Source organism: Drosophila obscura, unplaced genomic scaffold (assembly GCF_018151105.1).
Source record: "Drosophila obscura isolate BZ-5 IFL unplaced genomic scaffold, ASM1815110v1 contig_46, whole genome shotgun sequence".
NCBI lineage: Eukaryota > Metazoa > Arthropoda > Insecta > Diptera > Drosophilidae > Drosophila > Drosophila obscura.
The window spans coordinates 2,252,326-2,270,584 of NW_024542835.1; the positions used below are offsets into that span (position 1 = coordinate 2,252,326).

General features: G+C 44.3%; 1 protein-coding gene across 3 annotated transcripts in view; it reads left to right on the plus strand.

Moving 5' to 3' along the window:
• The window catches only part of LOC111074722 (laminin subunit alpha-1), a 75,330-nt gene that overhangs the window by 36,503 nt on the left and 20,568 nt on the right, over positions 1 to 18,259 (plus strand). The window contains exon 1 of one of the 3 annotated variants that reach the window (XM_041595203.1): positions 15,232 to 16,378. The exons of the other annotated variants lie outside the window; for them this stretch is intronic. Within the exon in view, the coding sequence (XP_041451137.1) occupies positions 15,328 to 16,378 (1,051 nt within the window). The 5' untranslated portion in view covers positions 15,232 to 15,327. Of the gene's footprint in view, positions 1 to 15,231; positions 16,379 to 18,259 lie in introns of those variants that run through there. 3 annotated transcript variants of the gene reach the window in all.

Here is an 18,259-nt window from a genome sequence, read left to right on the forward strand (position 1 = left end):
CCATGAACAAAGCGTCGTTGAACTTCTTAAAATAAAATGAGTGTTTTATTCTCGAATAGAGGGAATCCCTTCTCTTCCAGTGGAAAGTTCTCCAACATTACAATCTATGCATACAAAACGAACATCTCCAAAATGGGAGCTGCAAAATCAGAGCCCATGGAACTCACTAGACATAAATAGAATAATATTCAGCAACATTTCCCTTTCCTTCCAACCTACTCCCCTTCTAAATGAGCTGCCTCCCTTTGGGCATTCGATGCATTTTGTTCGTGTTCCGTGCTCTGGACGATTAGCACTTCCACTTCCAATGCACTCGCCGTCGCTGTTCGATTTGAATTTGTTTAGACTGCTGCACTTCCGTTTCGTGGCTCCGACTGGGTCTTTTATGCCAGCTGCTGCTCCAGTAATCTGTATTTGCAACACCAGCAACAACATCTCCACGTACAGATCCACAGGCAGAGACAGAGCCACAGCCACAGCGACAACGCCAACCTCCTGGAGACAAACAGACACGACACGTCATCAACTTGACATTTAAATTGTGCTCTTGATAAAGTTGCCAACATTTTTTATGAGAGAGAAGGAGGAGGACGAGATGGAGGCCAGGTTTGGACTGTGACTGAGACTGAGACTGGAGCTCAAGCTGAGGCTGGAGCTACCCAGAGTCCAAAAGCCGGCTACATTGTTGCGGAAACACACAATGCATATCTCGTGGTCAGCTGTCATATTCCCAAAGAGTTTCTCAGATCTCGGTGTGGTCCCCAGAAAATATGTCACGCCAGGCAATTAATGTCCAGTCAGAGGAAAGCTTTTTTCTATCAGCATTAAGTTTACATAGACGTGTGTAGTACTTTCGACATCAGCGGTAAATAATATTCGAAAAATGTAGAAAATAATCCCAAAATTTGGAACATGGGATCAATGTGCAAGTGGCTCGAATTAGCTATTTTATGGAGAAGATCCATGCCAGTTTAGTCGCTATAAGAAGTGGAGAATGGGTTTTGATATATTCTATTCATATGAGTGTTCGAGCGTGGATCCTTTTTACATGTATTTTTACTCAATTACTGTGTAGAGTTTCCAAAGTTCCAAGAGTGAACTATATTTTAGGATCTATCTTTAAAGATTGCAAATTTGTTTTTAAAACTGAATAGATTCGAAACAAAGAGTCTCTGAGATGCATTTCCCTTGGTGTAAAGTTAGGCTATTGAGGAAAGATCACCGAAACCATCTCCGCATCACCGTTAGAATTCCTTGATTAAGACTTGAACACCTCGTGAATAGAGCTTGAGTCATCCAACTCGTTTCCAGCTCACATTTTACGGTTATTACAAGGCACCCCGCACCATTTGCTTTCCACGCATGCCACACACATTAAAATATCGTAAAATTGGACCGAAAATAGTGGGGTAATTACTTTTGGTACACAGCTCGAAAGAGTTGAAAGTTTTGCTGTGCCATTAGCTTTATGCTCGTTAAATGGCTGCGTCGGGACAGGGACAGTTCTCTGGTGACCGTTGAACATGTCAAGTCCATTTAGATAGTGAATGCATTTTGGGCACATCGGAGCATCGTTGTTTTTTGTGGGCGTTCCCACCTCACGGACTTTCCCCAAATGCGTTCAATCAATCACCATTTCTCATGACTAGCAGAAGGAAGGCTCATCCATCGGTTCGGTCAGGCAGGCTGCACGCAAGCCCCACTCAATCCGCGGCGTTTAATCAATGTGGGTATGTAAGTGGTACTCGTACTCCTCCCCGGATCCACGAACCACTCCCCCTTGCGTGCAATTGACACTCGACAACGTAAATCACAGGTGCAATTAACAACGCAAACGGCGAAGATCATCAGGCAATTCATTTAACAGTTGGCACCGCCAGCGGAAATTGTTGTTTGCCCAATAAAAGTAAATTGCAATTAAACAAAATTGCTAATTCCAATGATGACAGTCGCCATAAATACTTGGGGCGGGGTGGGAAAGAAGGGCGGCAATATCGTTAATTTATGGAAATGGATTCGTCGCCCTGTGGGAGCTGCAAAGGCTTTCAGCTTCAGTTGAATATAATGTGGTTGGACTATACAATACTCCCACAAAGATCCTTAATATAAATGTTTGTTTTGCTTGAGGTATCCAATGGATATTAATGAATCTAAGTGATTCCGTGGCCACCCACCACGTGTTATCCTTAGCCATCACCTTGGCCTTGTACCAGCAGCTCCTCCGACAAACTTTCCCCAATAACCTCACGGTCTCCTCGCTCTGCCAAAAACAAAGATTTTGCCGCCAATTGCAACAGGCTGAAAAAAATCAATTAAAATCAAGACGACAGCTGCCCCAGCTGGGGCAACACCAGCACAACGGCAGCCAGGGAGAGAGGTAACAGCCAACAACAACATTTGGTCAACGTCAAAATTTAATGCATTTGCACTTGACACGCAAAGGAAGTTGCAACAGTTGCTGCAGTTGCTGCAGTTGCAGCAGTTGCAGCCCGGCAGTGCAACAGTTGCAACCAGCAAAAAGCAAAAAGTGTAGCCTGCCCATGGCCAAAAAACACCAAGAGAGGAAGGGGAAAAAAAAGGAAAACGCTTGGTGCAGAAACAAGATCAAAAGGTCGAAGATTGCGCTAACCTGAGGACGCCCACTTTTTCGCACGCTCCACGCCGGATACGGGGATACGGGGATACGCGGATACGTGTGTCCAGATAAACATGGGAGTACGAGTGCTGCACACGAGTGCAATCTATAATAGTGCCTGTTGGGGCCTAGCGCACCTTGAACAAAGAGATCTCCGCTGGGGCAGCTGGCCGTAAAGTTAGAAATTGAAAAAAGGAAAAAAACGTGGCAACGACAGCCGCTGGTGAAATTCTTTCATCAGTAAGCGCTTTGAGCTTTGAGCAGAATGGAAATAGGACTATGGAGGTATTTGGAATGGCGCTGAAGATGAGATAACACCCAGAAGGTACACCTAGAAGAAGAGTTTGAACCAACTCGAACGCGAATATATTGCTCGTCTCTTATTCGAACCACTTGACAACCCTGAGCCATGCGTACGAGCAGTCCATGCCCATTCAGCTGGCGTAGCCAAAACAACCAATAAATAGTATCAATCACAAGTGATCGCAAACGAGGAGGCTTCGGCTGCACCCAGAGGGTCGGGTCCCAAGTGGCCAAACTTGCAGCTGTCTGGCCGGCGATCAGCCCGACCGAAATCCTCCCGGGCCTGTCGCCCCGCTCCCCTGTGCTCACCCCGCTTTGGCCAGGCTCCAGCTTGGGCTTAGCTCAACAAATAATGATTCATGCGAGAAAAGTAGCGGCAAGAACAGGTTCTAAGTGGCCAAACACCAAACAACGAAACGTGACTGGCCGAGAGTACGAGTGCGAGGATGGCAGAGAGAAAAGAAAGGGTTACTCAAAGCGGTGGTCGGTGGTCGGTGTCGGTCGCCGATCCTTGTGCGGCACATGTGCAATTGCAACTGCAACGACGACGTTCCCCATGCGCTCCGGCATTATGGTTCAATAGGTCAACGATGCGTTGAATGACGGCCGAGAGCCCGAGAGTCGCAGAGACGCCATAAAAGAAAAGAAAAGATCATTGCATGAAAAATTACAGCGAGGCACGTCAATCGTCAAACTGATCTCCCAAACGAGCCATGTAATGGACCCGAAACTCTCTGCGCAGGACCGCAGGTAACTGGAACGTACTGCACTCTCGCGTATTCGCCTATATGCGAGGTGGTTCTACCCCAGCTCCATCGCATCCCATCACATCCCATCACATCCCCAACCCCATGCCAACCCATCCAGTCGAACTCCATGGACGATTGCGATCGCAACAAATCAGAGAAAAGTTGTCTTAAACGCGACTCCTCGTCCGCTCTTCTCCAATAAGCAATGGGAAATGTGTGGCGGACCACCAGGGGGATCTTGGGCGATCGACGGGATAGCGGCGGCCCGGACGGGGCTCAGCTTGCAGTTTGTCAAAAAGATGTTGGCGTTTTGATAATTTGCTGCACAGCTCAGAAATCGGTGTGTAGGATTTCCTGTTTCTAACTAAATTTTTTTCCATTTTCCATTTTCCTCTTCGTTTTCCTCTTTTTCTGTGGCTTTTCTTTAACCATTTCTGCGAGTCCGCAACAAATCTGTGGCTGATTTAAATCTCTGCATTTACTTATTGTTTCTTTAGTGTTAGAGGCTTATGGGACTTACTGTACGTATACTTATGCATGCGAGTGTCAGAGTGTCGGAGAGGAATTTTGTGGGCCCGTGGGTTTGACTTTGACGACACAGCCCAGAGAAGTGCCAGGAGGTGCCAAGATGCTAAGGCGACAGAAAGTCTCTTAAGTGGTTTCTTCTTCCTAATGAAACACACAAACTTGTTACTCTTTTTTAAAAATGTAATCCCAGGGGAATCCTGCAAGTGCCCTTTAATAGACAATCATTATAGATTTTGGATTGCCATGAGTTTTTATTTTCCCCAATGTATATTCCACTTTGCTCATAAAGAGCGCTATATTAAGATACATGATCCACTTTATTGAAACGTATTCGAATGCAACACATGACCTTGTTTCTTTGAAATATCCCCCCAACCCAGACCAACCCAGACCAACCCAAACCAAGCCAAACCAACCCATTCTATGGCAATGATTTCAGATCTCAGTCCCTTGTCCCTATTTATGGGCATTTCTTATGGATTTTAATTGTTTCCATTGTAATTTTGGTTTGGTGGCGATAAGATCTACAAAGAGCTTTATTTTCGTCTGCACTTCAGCACGTGTTGCCATGTACTACACATACATATGTATAGCCCGCTACCATTCCCTTTCCACTTCTGGAAGCACCGTACAAGGCCCCACCACCCCACCCTAACAATGCAGTCCCAGTCTCGGGGGTGCCGTGCCTGTCTGTGGGGTCTGCCTCGTAGGTGCATTGTGCATACGTGATTTTGTTCATGCCTAATTAAGTTTTCTGCGTTGTCTGCAGCAATTCGATGGAATAGAAATCGGAAAATTTGAATCCCAAGCTTTTCATTATGCGACACTCGTCGATTATGGGCCATAATTTAGAGCGGGTCTGCGGGTTTTTCGGTATTTCGGTATGCATTCTGCTTTTGACACTTTTATAGCTCACTTAGACTGGCCTAACTAATTGCTGACAAAAAGGTTACGAAACTCAACGGGCCACATGTGAACCACTTTGGAGCCGCCGAACAGCTCGGATCGATCGGCTTTTAAAATGCCTGGCACGTTGGCAAGACGATTTGCTTTATTGGAAAAAGTAGCCAACGCCAGCCAGCAGAAGATCCAAGCACCAGTCGGAGAAGGAGAAGAAAGGAAAGAGAAATAATTTTCCTGCTGCTCTCTGCGCACAGAATGCGGACACACGCAGCGGACTGACTCGACTCGACTCGACTCGAAGTCGGACTCGGACTCGGACTGGGACTCTCGAACCGGCTGCATATTTTTTGCCCAGAGTCTTGGCAATTAAAATATTGACAGTTGCGTCCGTAGAGAAGAATAATAAGTTTTGTGTTAGATTTCACATGCATAAAGCTCATAGCTCTCTATAGACCGGCCCCCTGCTGCTTGTTTTGGGTTTTGGCGAACGAAAGGTTAACGCGACATGTTCATGTGACAATGTCAGCAAAACTGCCGGCAGTCCGGCAGTCCGGCTGTCTGTCCACTCTGTACCGTCTGAAGCGCATAAATAACTGCGTCTGTGACATGGAATGTTTCTTTCGTCCAAGTGTAAAAGGCCCAGCCAGTCGTAGGCCAGATCTCACTGCCCGCCAGTCTGGCCATGTCTGGCGCGGATTGCTATGAGTCTTGGTCTCGGTCTCGGAGTCGCAGTCGCAGTCGGAGTCGGAGTAGCAGCCGCTAAGCCACCGCTGCTGGTAGCAAGGTGCGGTGCCCATATGCAGACAACCCAAAAGCTATTTGTGGCTCACCTCACTGGCTGATTATGGAAAAATTGCAAGATGTTTTCCTTGTGTCGGTTTCTTGTTAGAGTTTTGCAGCCACAGCCTTAGATTCTTCTGCTTTTCCTTTTCTCTTTCCATTGCATCACATCGCGGAGGGGGAAACAGCGATCTGCCTCATACGATAAGAAATTAGGTGGGATGCAGGTGCAGACATCATATTTTGAGGGCGATGTACGGCATGAGGCTGAGATGATATATAAAAGATTAAACGTGGGGGCTTAAAAAAGTTCCTTACGAAAAATACTGTCTTTAGCATACCAACCAATTGTTCCCGTGGAATACCCTTCCTCAGGGAATGATGTATATGTGCATTGATATTAGATTGAAAATCCTATAAAGAATAGAGAGTCTTACTATGTCTCAACAAGAACCGATATCAGTGCATAATAAATCAAAATTAATAAACTAAGAAAATCATTTTTTTTATTTTTTCCATCTTCATGAAAATTGTTTTAATGTAGTCCGGCTGGAAGATATCCCCATCCCCGTTTAAGTCCCCATAAAATTCAATATTTACTGTTTGTTTTTGTTTGTATGAAACTAATTTGCGACTTTCCAGCACACCCAAACACAGGCCAATTAACATTGATCCTCCACCATGGGTTTACTTATGGCAGGACTGTCGTGGCTGGCGTGGTTTCTGCCGTGCCAATCATTTTGGGCGTCCAAGCTAAACTATTTTTCGTCCGAGGGTATAAGTACTAATTTGTAGAAATTTTCGGACTAAAATTTGTATTTTTGGTGTTTTAAAGCGCACTGAATCTGGCACTAATATAATTAATACTATTGTCCGTACCTTTACCTTAAAATGCACATGCAAAATGCACATATACTTCCTTCCCTTAGGATTAATATGTGGATTCGATATTGGCGACTTCACTGACTTCTTGGTACTATGTATGATTATTCTCTTTTCCCAAAAGGAATGGAATAGAAAAATTCTTGAAAATAACACTGAATTCTGAATACTCTGAATTATTAATCTTCCTACCAGTATATGCCAAATAAATGTGTAAAAAAATGCCATGAGTTCTGAGAAACTTTTGATAAATCATGAAGCATGCGCCAAAATATTATGCCCAGATTTTGAAGTGGTGGTTTAACCATTCTGCACTTCAGGATAAAGACAACAATAAAGCACCTGACATCAAAAATCAAACCCAATCAAAAGTAGTGCGTAAGAAAGAACCGCAACAAATGTTGCTTCATCCACAAACACAATGATACCAGCGCCAGGTTGGACAGCGTTGGGGCCCAAAGTGATCCCGCTTCGAACATGTTGCAAGTGGTTGTGGGGCCGGCCCCAAGTTAGTTGGCACTGGCAGCCAGTTCAGTTGCAACGAGACGAGGCGGCTGGATTCATGGAAATCGCTCGCGATCGCGATCGTATAACGGGCTTGTGTGGGAAACTGTCGAAGTCGAGTGCAGAAATAAACGAAAGGCGGCAGGCCAGAGAGGAGAAAAAGCATATTTCTTCTTATTGTGTTGTGTTTTCTGTGTGGTATGCAGTTCTGAGGAAATGCAATGCAAGAATCGTATCAGCAATAAAATGTCGACATTGATTTGGGCGAATTTCGATTGATTTCCCCGGTTCGCGTCGCACGTACGGGAAGCAGAACCGCCGACAAAAACCTTTTCATTTGCCACGGGGACTCGAGAGCCATTGGTTGGATTGATTGCTTGATTGATCTATTTTTGCACTTGATTTGCGACGCACGCGCCGCGGACGCTACGTGACGGCGCTTCGGCGCTCCATTCCACTTGGAGTCGCAGTCAGAGTCGAAGTCGAGTCGGGGGCAATTATGTTGATTTGTGCAACGCGATCGTGGCGCGTAGTCCTCGTCGTCGTCGATCTACCAATGTTGATAACGAAAAATTTGCAATGCAAAGAGAGAAAATTGATTTGATGATCGCTGGTCGCTGATCTCAGCGCGAGATCTACTCGATCTTGACACGCCCACTATTTGATTACAGAATGTGTATTTCGAAGTAAAGAAAGGTGTTTGTTATCCACAAAACAAATATATTTAGTTTGTTCGTGTGACAGTGAAAAAATCAGCATGTGAAATATCTGAAAAAAAAAAAACGACTTAGTAGTGTGAGAAAATATTCCCAAAATTAAATGTTTACAACAAAATTATTCTTGATAGTTGCAATATTTGTGGGCAAAAATAATCTGATAATTCAACAGGCAACAATTTGCTGACCAACTTTAAATAATACATTTTTGTAGATTTCCAAGCCTCTTTGACTTTGAATTTTTTTGTAGAAAAAATACGAACTCAAATTATTTTTCCAACTAAACCTTTAAACTTTAAAGTGCCCTTTAAGTGTCTCGTTTTGTGGGGTTTTATTTGGCTTGAAGGTTCAAGGCAGTGATTTGTGGCTGCCCAGGGGCCCATCGCTTTACATAAGACGCCTCTGCCCATGTGGATTTACATATGTAATTACCAGCAGATGGCTTTCCATGGGTCCAGCCTCCTGCCCTCCGAATAGACGCCTCCAATAAAAGCTGCCTAATTAAAAGTACAAAATCAGTGAGTGGACTGCTAATAGCCGAAATGATTGCGCAAAGCCACAGAGCCGTAGAGCCCCATAACTCATTAGCAGACGCCCAAGAGGTCCATTTAGTGGTAGCCGCTGGACTAGCAAGTGATGATTGGAGCTGGACATCATGATGATTAATGGTCTGCAGTGCTAGGCAGCCAACAGATTTATGGGATGAGCCGATGAGCTCCGACTTTCTTGTTTCTGGTTCTGGGAATGCTAATAGAGTTGCAACCTGGAGCCATGCCATGCCATGCCATGCAGCTGAGCTGCAGCTGGCCCCCTTTGGCTTGGGTTTGGGGTTGGGTTTGGGAACGGGTACGGGTCTGCTCTTCTTTCCCCGGAAATCTGTACAGTAGTTGCCTTTTGTCTCTGACACTCTGGCACTCTGTTTGCCCAAGTCGCAGATAACATTTACAAGACACCAGCGACTTACAAGATGAGTTTTTCCATTAGAAGAATTACATTTCACACTGCCAGCGACAGAGTAAGATAGGCAGTGAGAAGACCTCACAATGTTTGCTCTCCGATAAGCGAGGAATTCGTGTATGTGCCTTCTACAAATAGAGGTTGGCCCTCGACCAATAGCGCATTCAAATGAGTCTAGGTCTGGGGTCTATAATTGCAAAACTCACGCCCAGTTTTATTTACGATCACTCAATGATGACTCAACTCTGACGAACAGGCGCGTGTTGCCAAAAAGTTAACTGAAACGGAGAGAGACAGAGGGACAGAGAAACATAATCAAAAGGCGGTAATCCAATTAAATGGCTCTGTATCCAGGCAGACCGGCTGACCCAATTAGGCCCGCTTCCCGATCGATCTGGAGAATAGTCGTCATCCTCATCGTCGTCGTCATCGTTTCGCATCGCATTGAACTTGAAAGCGGCGCCTGGCCATTGTTTTCCTACGTAGTCCCAGTCCCAGTCTCAGGCCCAGTCCCGATCCCATCTCTCAGTCAGTTTGTTGTGCCGCTCGAAAAAAAAAAACAAGTTCTAACTCCCTAAGTAAAAGATCGCATCGGTTTCGATCTAACGGCCGCCCTGCAAAACTCTGGCTCGGCGTTTCAAATTGTAGATCAAAGATCAAGCAAAAACTCCAGAGAGAAACCACAAACGAACCACAGAACCACAGAAAAGAACAGCCCAAATTGGCATACCAAACGCAGAGTAGAGAGAAGCCTGCGGGAGTTCGAAGTTTGACTACCCTATGATTTCGTTCTGCGGGAAAAACGATCATAAATGTGATCGTATCGCGACTGTGATCATGAGTTGAGTGATGATCAATGATCATTGGGCCTCGCTCTGTCCGCCTAAACGGACACCCAAATAAATAAAACAAACTGTGGAATATGGCAACAAGTACGATGGGAGAGGGTCATTAAAATATTGAATGGACTTTGACCTCACCTAACTACATAATCATCAAAGCCATTGTTTGCAACAATTCTTCCTTGCTGAACCCACAGCTGAATTGATGTACTCCTGATGTACTGCAGATCCCAAGTCGATGTTCTGTGTATTCCAATACAAGCCATCGCTTAAAATTCCGCGATCATATCACACTCGAATCGATCAGAGGACCTCCCACAAATGCTGGGCCAGGCACATAAATCTTAATTGCTGATCAGTCGGGTCATCTTGAATTTGTCACTCGCAAAGATCATTTGGGATTCTTATTCTGAATTGTTTGTTCAAGTGCTTGGACCACAACCAGATCGGGAAGATTTTAGTTTGAAAGTCTACAGCTGTGGATCGGATGGGATCGGCTCAGTCAGCCGAGACAAGAGTGCAAGTCAAGCAGTACAAGTGCGGAGAGGAGGAGATGGACTTGGTCGGTTGGTTGGGCTGGTCAGACTGATTCATATGCATATGAGTGCCACTTTCTACGCTCCACACACTCTGAAGCTGGTAAGGGTAAGGGTAAGGTAGCCCTTTTCCTTTTCCCATGGCCCACGACACACACGATTAATCAAATGACACACAAACACACTCGCAGCGAGAGCGAGAGCGAGAGGCAGCCACGATCTCTGATTGTTATCCAAAGAGGCATAAACTGACACAAAGTCAAAGTCAAAGTTAAACAATGCAACTTGCTTGCTTGAACTCCCGACTAGACGGAGTCAGCCAGTCTTAGAGCTGGCTCCCCGAGCAAGCTGTGTGCGATCTTGACAATCAAGATCAATATCATGCAGTTACAATGTACAAATATTGCCTTCTCTTCTGTCTGGTCTGCCGGAGACGGAGACGGAGACAGAGACTCTTAAACGGTGCCAGCCTTGGGGTAGAAAACGGAAAAAACAAGCCAGAGAAAATCTGTCTTTCTGATGATGAAAATCAAATACTCTGGACACGGATAAATAAATTCAAACCTGTACTTAATATTCAATAGAAACAGAGAACCAAGTGGTTCAAATTTGGAAATATTCAGTTAGGGAAATCCACTCCGTACCTTATTCTGATTCTTAGAGTACACTCTTCAGGGACCCACACAGAACCCCAGCTTATACATATTTTCCCAGAGTATTCCCCAGACTATATGCAAACAATCGATGTCTTTATGGCAGGGGCATGGAGAATGTTAAGCAAATTAGATGGAGCCTAGGCCAGCCGACGTGAATGTGGATGAAGCAGTCACTGGGCGGCTGGAAAATGCTATAATTATGCAATTCCTCAAAGGCACTGACGGTGGTCCCCTACATCCTTCCATAGACAGTCTTCACTTCACCGCCGCGCTCTGCAAGCCAAGTCAGACATATAATCTGCAAACGATTCGCGATTTGGGGGCCTCGGAAATTATTGGCTAGCAGTCATGGGTTGAGGCCTTCAAGTAAATTGCCGTAAATCTTTATTTGTGCAGCTACTTAAAGACCGCATACCCAGACCCGTACCCGTACCCGTATCCCAAGACTCTGCCCACTTGCATCGCTAGAGTCGCGCCTGAGGCCGGGGTTAACAAGCCGCCAGCGATTAAGTCATTTCTTGTGTCGGTTCATTATTCTCCTCACTATTTTCCTTATATTTTTCTTACGCCTAGGCATGCGTAGCTACTGGGCTTGTCTGGTTCCTGTCCCTGTCCTGTCCTGTCCCCACTTCCACTGCCACTGCAATCTGCAGTGCAATTTTCCTCATTTTTCTTAGTCTAAGCCCGAAATTTAATGGAATGTGTGCTGCAAACTCGTTTTTACACGTCTTTTGCCTCTGTCCTGCCTGCCAGTTTGTGGCTAAAATACGAGAATTCCCCTTTTCGCATTTATCTTGACAATGCGTGTCTGGAGAGTGTCGCTCGAGCCGCTTGAATTTGTTTTAATTAGATGTGACAATTCTACGTAATTAGCTGGCGGCTCGTCCTCACACTTGACTGACTCTCGAGAAGGAAGGTCGCAGGAGGGATTGCAGGATCCGGAATGAGATATCAAATTTCCGCCACTCCATCCATTTGGATGCTTAGCTAATTTCGGTAATGGAATGTGACAGATTTGCTTCTGTTTTTATCCGGGTTTGAGCTCAGAAGCTTCAGAAGGAAGACTTCTGCTGAAAAATGAGCTGGGCTCCTTCCTAAAACTCTGCCGGATTCAATCTTGAAAGCATCTACATGGCATATATATGTATATTTTCTACCTAAGAGTTCAACTTATCCCCAATCTATCTGTATGGCTATCCGAAACTAATATTCCGCATCCTCCTCAAGACAACTAAGATTCTCCACCTGCGGGCACCTTTATTTTCGACTCTTACCACTTGCAGCACACACAAACACACACACACATACACAGCTTCATTAAATGTAACCCACTTAGAGAAACTGTTGTACATTTCGCACATTTCCCAGTGTGCACAATTCACACCAGCAGCAGCCGAACAACTGGGGGAAACTCATCACTTAACGCCTTCATCATTCGAATGTAGAAAGCAAGCTTGGGGGGGCAGAGAGGAAAACTGCCATAAAGTATTTGAATATCTTCCAGTGCACCACCAGAGCAACCACCCGCTGACCCGTTTGATCAGTCTCTCAACTGGACACGGCCACATGTGGATTCGCATATAGAAATGGTTTCGTTTCGTTTCGTTTCTTTCGGTTCGGCTTTTCCAATCTTTATTGCATAATTGCAATTGAATTGTTTGTCGAGTTTCGATTTTGATTTCGATTTCGTTTCATACTCTGTAAATTGGAAGTTGTGTTAATGATTTGATGTAGAGCGTCGTAGGCTGCCCGATCAGCACACACATTAGGTTCCAGTGCGCCGTCATAAATTTCCTTTATGAAAACATTAATATTTTACAACTAGCGCGCAGCGAAATGAGGAAGCATTCAAGAAGCCTATTTGGTTTGTTGTTGATGAGCTACATTTAATGGGAGGCAGTGGCTGTGGCAGTGTGTTTTCTCTCTAACTGATTCGATAGTGAAATGATCTAGGACATACGAGTATCTCCACTCAGTGGGGGACTTGGAGAAAGGTTCGTATGGACCGAAAATGAGGCCATGGAAATGGGGTTAATGCTGTTGGTGGTAGCTAATGAAGTTCTTCGATCAACTGATTTATTTTCTTTGATCTATCTGGAGGTAGATCAACAAATGCCTTTGTAGCAATAATCAAAATTGATAGAGGTTGGGAAAATGCCTTAATCACTTGATCTTTGGGCTAAACAAAAATTCTTGATTGCATTTGAAGGATAGATGAAAGTAGGCAATCTAAGCAAATTAATGATTTCATGAAGAAATCAAACTTTGTGCATTTTTCTACGAAGATGAGGATTTCAAAGATATTTTAAATATTCTGGCGTTCTTTTGATCACTGATGGATGTGGATTACGAAAAGTTACATTAATAAATAAATGGCATGCAGAAATAATCATCCCAAATAATCTGAACAGAGCTTTCAGTGAGCAGTGAACACTTTCTCTCACACATGTAACCCATGTAACCCATGCATCCCTGCTTGTCTACAACCCAAGGACCCACCCATGTCAAAAGTATTCCAGAGTCGTTGCTCACCCCTTCAAAACCTGTTGGGTCCCGTCTCCCGTCCCCCCACATCACATTCAATTAGGTCCAATTTAATAAATAATTATATACGCACACAGTTCTGACATTTTCTCGAAAAATGTTACATTAATTTGGCCCTAAACTGTCAGATGGGGAATGCCGAGGCAGGCCCTCACAGTTACACCGAGAGGTAAACGGCCAGGTGAAGCGGTGGTCCACTGGGCGAATCTCTTGAATCTCTTGAATGCCCCGACAAGTTTTCTTCAAATTTAATTGTAATGTGAGAAATTTAAATTAGGTAGCCGGAGAAGCAGCCTCTTGAGCGTCTCAAAAGGTGGACAGCCACAGCAACGACCACAAAAGAGCCAAAGCAAATAAAAATACCCAGACACTGACAATGACTGAGAAACGGACGGACAGAACAGACAGAAAGCGGAAGATGTCCAAAGAAAACGAAAATTATGAAAAAATGTTTCTCTTTTTTTCAGTGTTTCAGGGTTTGTTGGGCAAAAGAAGAGAAAAAAGATCAAATAACCGAAAGCCGCCGAATTTCAAAGGAAAACAAAAGCTCGCTCGTTCACTTATTTGAAATTTTGTTGCTCTTTTTTAACTAATTTTCCACTTGTGAATACACTCATAAAGTGAATAGAATATGGTTGCTCTCAGCTCACTCTACGGATTGTCCATTTTGCCTATTTGTCAGTCGATACGATTTTGGATTATTTACGATGCTCCGTTCATCAGTGGATCGCCCCGATCACCGTTTGCGTCATAGGCGTACGGGAATGTATTGCCTTTTTATGGACTAACAATACTCGTTCCAAACAAATCTCCAAGTATTTTGTTGTTCACAGCTTTACTTTTTTAAATGTATTTCGCTTTGATATTTATTACATCACGATTTCGGATTTCAGATTTTGGATTGGTTCGATTCAAGTAAACTTGAATGTACGAGTATCTGCGATTCTCGAGATCGTTCGTTCGTTTCGCTTGTACTTTTGGGGCTCGTTCCGTCGGTGTCCGTCGTTCTGTGTGCGAATTTGTTTGCAGCTGCGCTTCCTGGAAGATACTCGTATTTATTTTATCTAGCGGATGCTTCAATTCCCAAGCAAGCGGATCCCTTTATAATGAAGTTTTCAAAAACAAGTTTATGGGATTTGCCCAGCAAATTTATGCCATCTGTCCCGCCATACATTGTTTGGGTTAATACTTCCCTGTTTATCTAGTATTTTGGATCATCTTTAAGGAACCGACCCGACCCATTTCGGCATGGATCTCCCACTGGGGCATGAACTCCACCCGCGTGCCCGGGGCTGAATAAACAGGCCCGAAACTCAACCAATTGTAACACATTTGCTTACGACTCTGCTATTTTGTATGCCTACACTACACTAATTAGCTCGCAGACAGACCCCACATTACTCGAAATACATCTGATCTGTGAATGAACCAAAGGCGTAGATAATTCCTTGTTTATTTACGAATTGTCAAATGTTGTTTTTTCGTCTTGCTTTTTGTTGGCCAACTTGTTGATTCATTAAAGAAATGGGGCTAGAATATTGTTCTATAAACAAATTACCCGAATTGTTGAAGAAAATAGGAATTGTTAACCTCTTCTTACCCCAAAATGCTGCAACTATCAAGAGGAAAAAGTCTCCACTCCCGCAATAAATAACAAAAAAACCCAACAATAATTTTTCTTTAGAAAGAACATGTTTTTCGAGCCAGTGAAACCCACAAACAAAATGCGACACAAGAATTGAAAAGTAGTTCGGGAAAATCGCTCAAAACCCACCAAAAAAAGCAACGGAAAATGTCAGCGTCTGACAAACGAACTGTCAAGATGACAGACGCGTTAATAGGGCCACGAAAATTACAAAAACAAACGATAGCAGCCACAAAGCCACATCGAAATACATCATCAAAGTGGCTGCTGCACTTATGCGTCTTTCTAGTCTGCATAGCAGAAACGTTGCAGCAGCAGCAGCAGCAGCAACTTGCTTCGCCCCAGGGCAACATGCTGCAGCAACATGCGCAAACCAGTGTAAATAGCAGTGTAAATATCAATATAAGCAGCAAATTCAATGAAATTATACAAACGGCCACGGCCAGTGCAACAGCCACAGCAACTGCCACAGCAACTGCTACGGGAACAGGATTGGGGGTAGGAGCAGCCGCATTCACTTCGGTTACAGCAGCAACAACAATTACCCCAGGACGCCGAAAGTTACGTCGGAAATTTCCCTCTCAACCCAATCGAAACTCGACCATAACTAGGAGGAGAAAGTTCCGGCCACATCTGTATCCCCGGAATGCCACACATGCCACAAGAACAACCACAGTGGCAACTGTTTCTGCCACGGCTACAACATTGATGCCAAAGATACCCCAACAGCCGTTGCAGCCCTTCAGCTATCACTCGCGTGTGCACTCGAGCTTTCAGCAGCAGCAACAGCAACAGCATTATGTGGCAGGACTGCAGGTTAGCCAACAGAAGGAGCAACAAAATGTGGCTGGAGTGCAGCTGAACAAGCAACAACAGCAACATGAGCATATTGTTGCAGTTACACCGCGCTTACACCTACAGCAACAGCCACAGCCACATGGCTTTGCCATAGTGCCAGGCTACTACCAACAGCAGCAACAGCAGCAGCAACACAATCTCCTGGGTAACCTTACCCAGAAGCAGCAGCAACATCTCGTAATACAGCCCGGTAGCAGCAACTTTCTGCTCTACAGCAATCTGGGCCCAATACCGCCCTGCCCGCCAGGCCTGTTGGCAGGCCCAGGAGTACGTCTCTATCCGCAACAGCAGCACTTCATTCCCCTGCGATCGACCACGTCCCAGCGCCCAAGGCATCGCGGTAAGCAAATCTTCCCAAGCGGAGAGCTATAGCAATCACGATTCCTTATTCATTTAATTGTCATTGCTCCTGAGAGAGAAAGAAAAAAGAGCATCTGTCCGGCTGAAAAAGGTGTTAATTACGCTAATAAAAATTGCATTCACAGCAGTTTATGGCATTTAATGTGGTTGAATGAATGCCTAGATGGACCGTGGACCGTGGACCGTAGACCGGGCACCGGCGCCTTCATCGCCTTGTCCAAGTGCAATAATTACCCCCAGCGGCGTCTCGCGTAGAAAGCCTGCCTAATTGGTCGGGGCAATCGACTCCTTTTTCTGTAACCGGGGGAATTTGAAAGGTGCCAGAGAGGTGTTTTACTATACGAGTAAGCGTAAGCTCAAGCTATCCCAAAACGCATACGCAATTCCATTAAATTTCAGAGATAGAAAACAAGAGATTGAATAAGACAATAATTTAATAATTAGCCAAAATAAAACATAGTATTAAAATATTCAGAGCAAATATAATTTTAATAAGACTTATTAGTCAATACTAATCTGAATCTAAATCTTGAGCAATCCCTGCCCAACATCCAATTAAATTTCCACTTTTACCAAATCTCCATACATTGATCAACAAGTTGTCAAACATTTTCCTTATCAACTCAAAGTGTCAATAATTCAAATGGGTACACAAATATTTTGATTGGAGGTTATTCGTGGCTGTGGCTGTGGTGGTTTTAATGGTCAAGTATTAGGCAAGTTTGTGTCTCGCATTGGTTGACAGGCCTCTAAATGGAAGAAGAAAATAGTTCAGAAACTTGCTCTGTTTCGAATAAAAATAATAAAAATAAACTTCGCAAATGCCGCTGGATGCTGAAAATGTGAATAAAAATCAATCGGGGAAAATGTATAAATTGCCTGCTCGCAATATTTTTGGCGGCTGCTGTTGCAATTTATTGATTTTTTCTTCCCACTGATTTCTCTTTAGTTCGCTTATGTAATCGAATCAGTCAACAAATTTGCAAGCAAATCAAATTACACACACATTAAAGTGCAGAAAAACTAGGTACGAGTACGAGTACGAGTATAGTAGGAAGACATTACGCAGAGGCTCTTGGCCAGGCTACCGCACATTGATAGATTGTCCCTGGCGCTGGACCTGGACCTGGAACTGGAACCCCATTTGGCGCCTGGCAGCTCGGCCCGACGCTCAATTAGCATTTCGGGGAGCACAGCCTCTCAGACATGGCCCCAAACCAGCACGAACCCGGCATTATGTGTAGCAAAAGAGGGGGAGAGAGCCAGTTGTGGTCGCCTTTAGGCCATTTTTGGTTATTGGTGTGTAAAGTGGCGCCCAGCAGGGGGCCGCTGATGACATTCTCTGCCATCTGTGAGAGTGGGACCGCTGCAGCGCCGGGATTGTTCCATTTGGCCAGGGAATGCCACAACAGAGTATCGGATCGGAGTCTCTGATTGGAGTCACAGTGGATGCAGGCCCCAATAAACTATGCAAATTGTTCCGATTTGATGGTTCATCAATCTTTGGTTCGTTGATGAATGATCCATTCAAGCAACCAAAATTTAATTCGTGAATGCCCAATCTTTGATTAAAGCTAATCAATCAAATGATTTAATATTACTCAAAATATTTGACATTATCTCAGTTTTCATTCATTTGGCAGAGGCAAAAAAGATCAGCACATTATTTATGTGCCATAAGACACAATTAAGCTGGAAACACAATGAAGATTGGGAAAAATCCTTAGTAACTTCATTCAAGTAAATCTCTTTTTCTGTCGTAATTGCTCGAGTTGCCCCTTCATCAAGTTGGTCAATTAGTGTGTTAGGAACTTTATATCGGTTGCATTTTATTCAGTCCTGAGCCAATGTAATGAGCAGA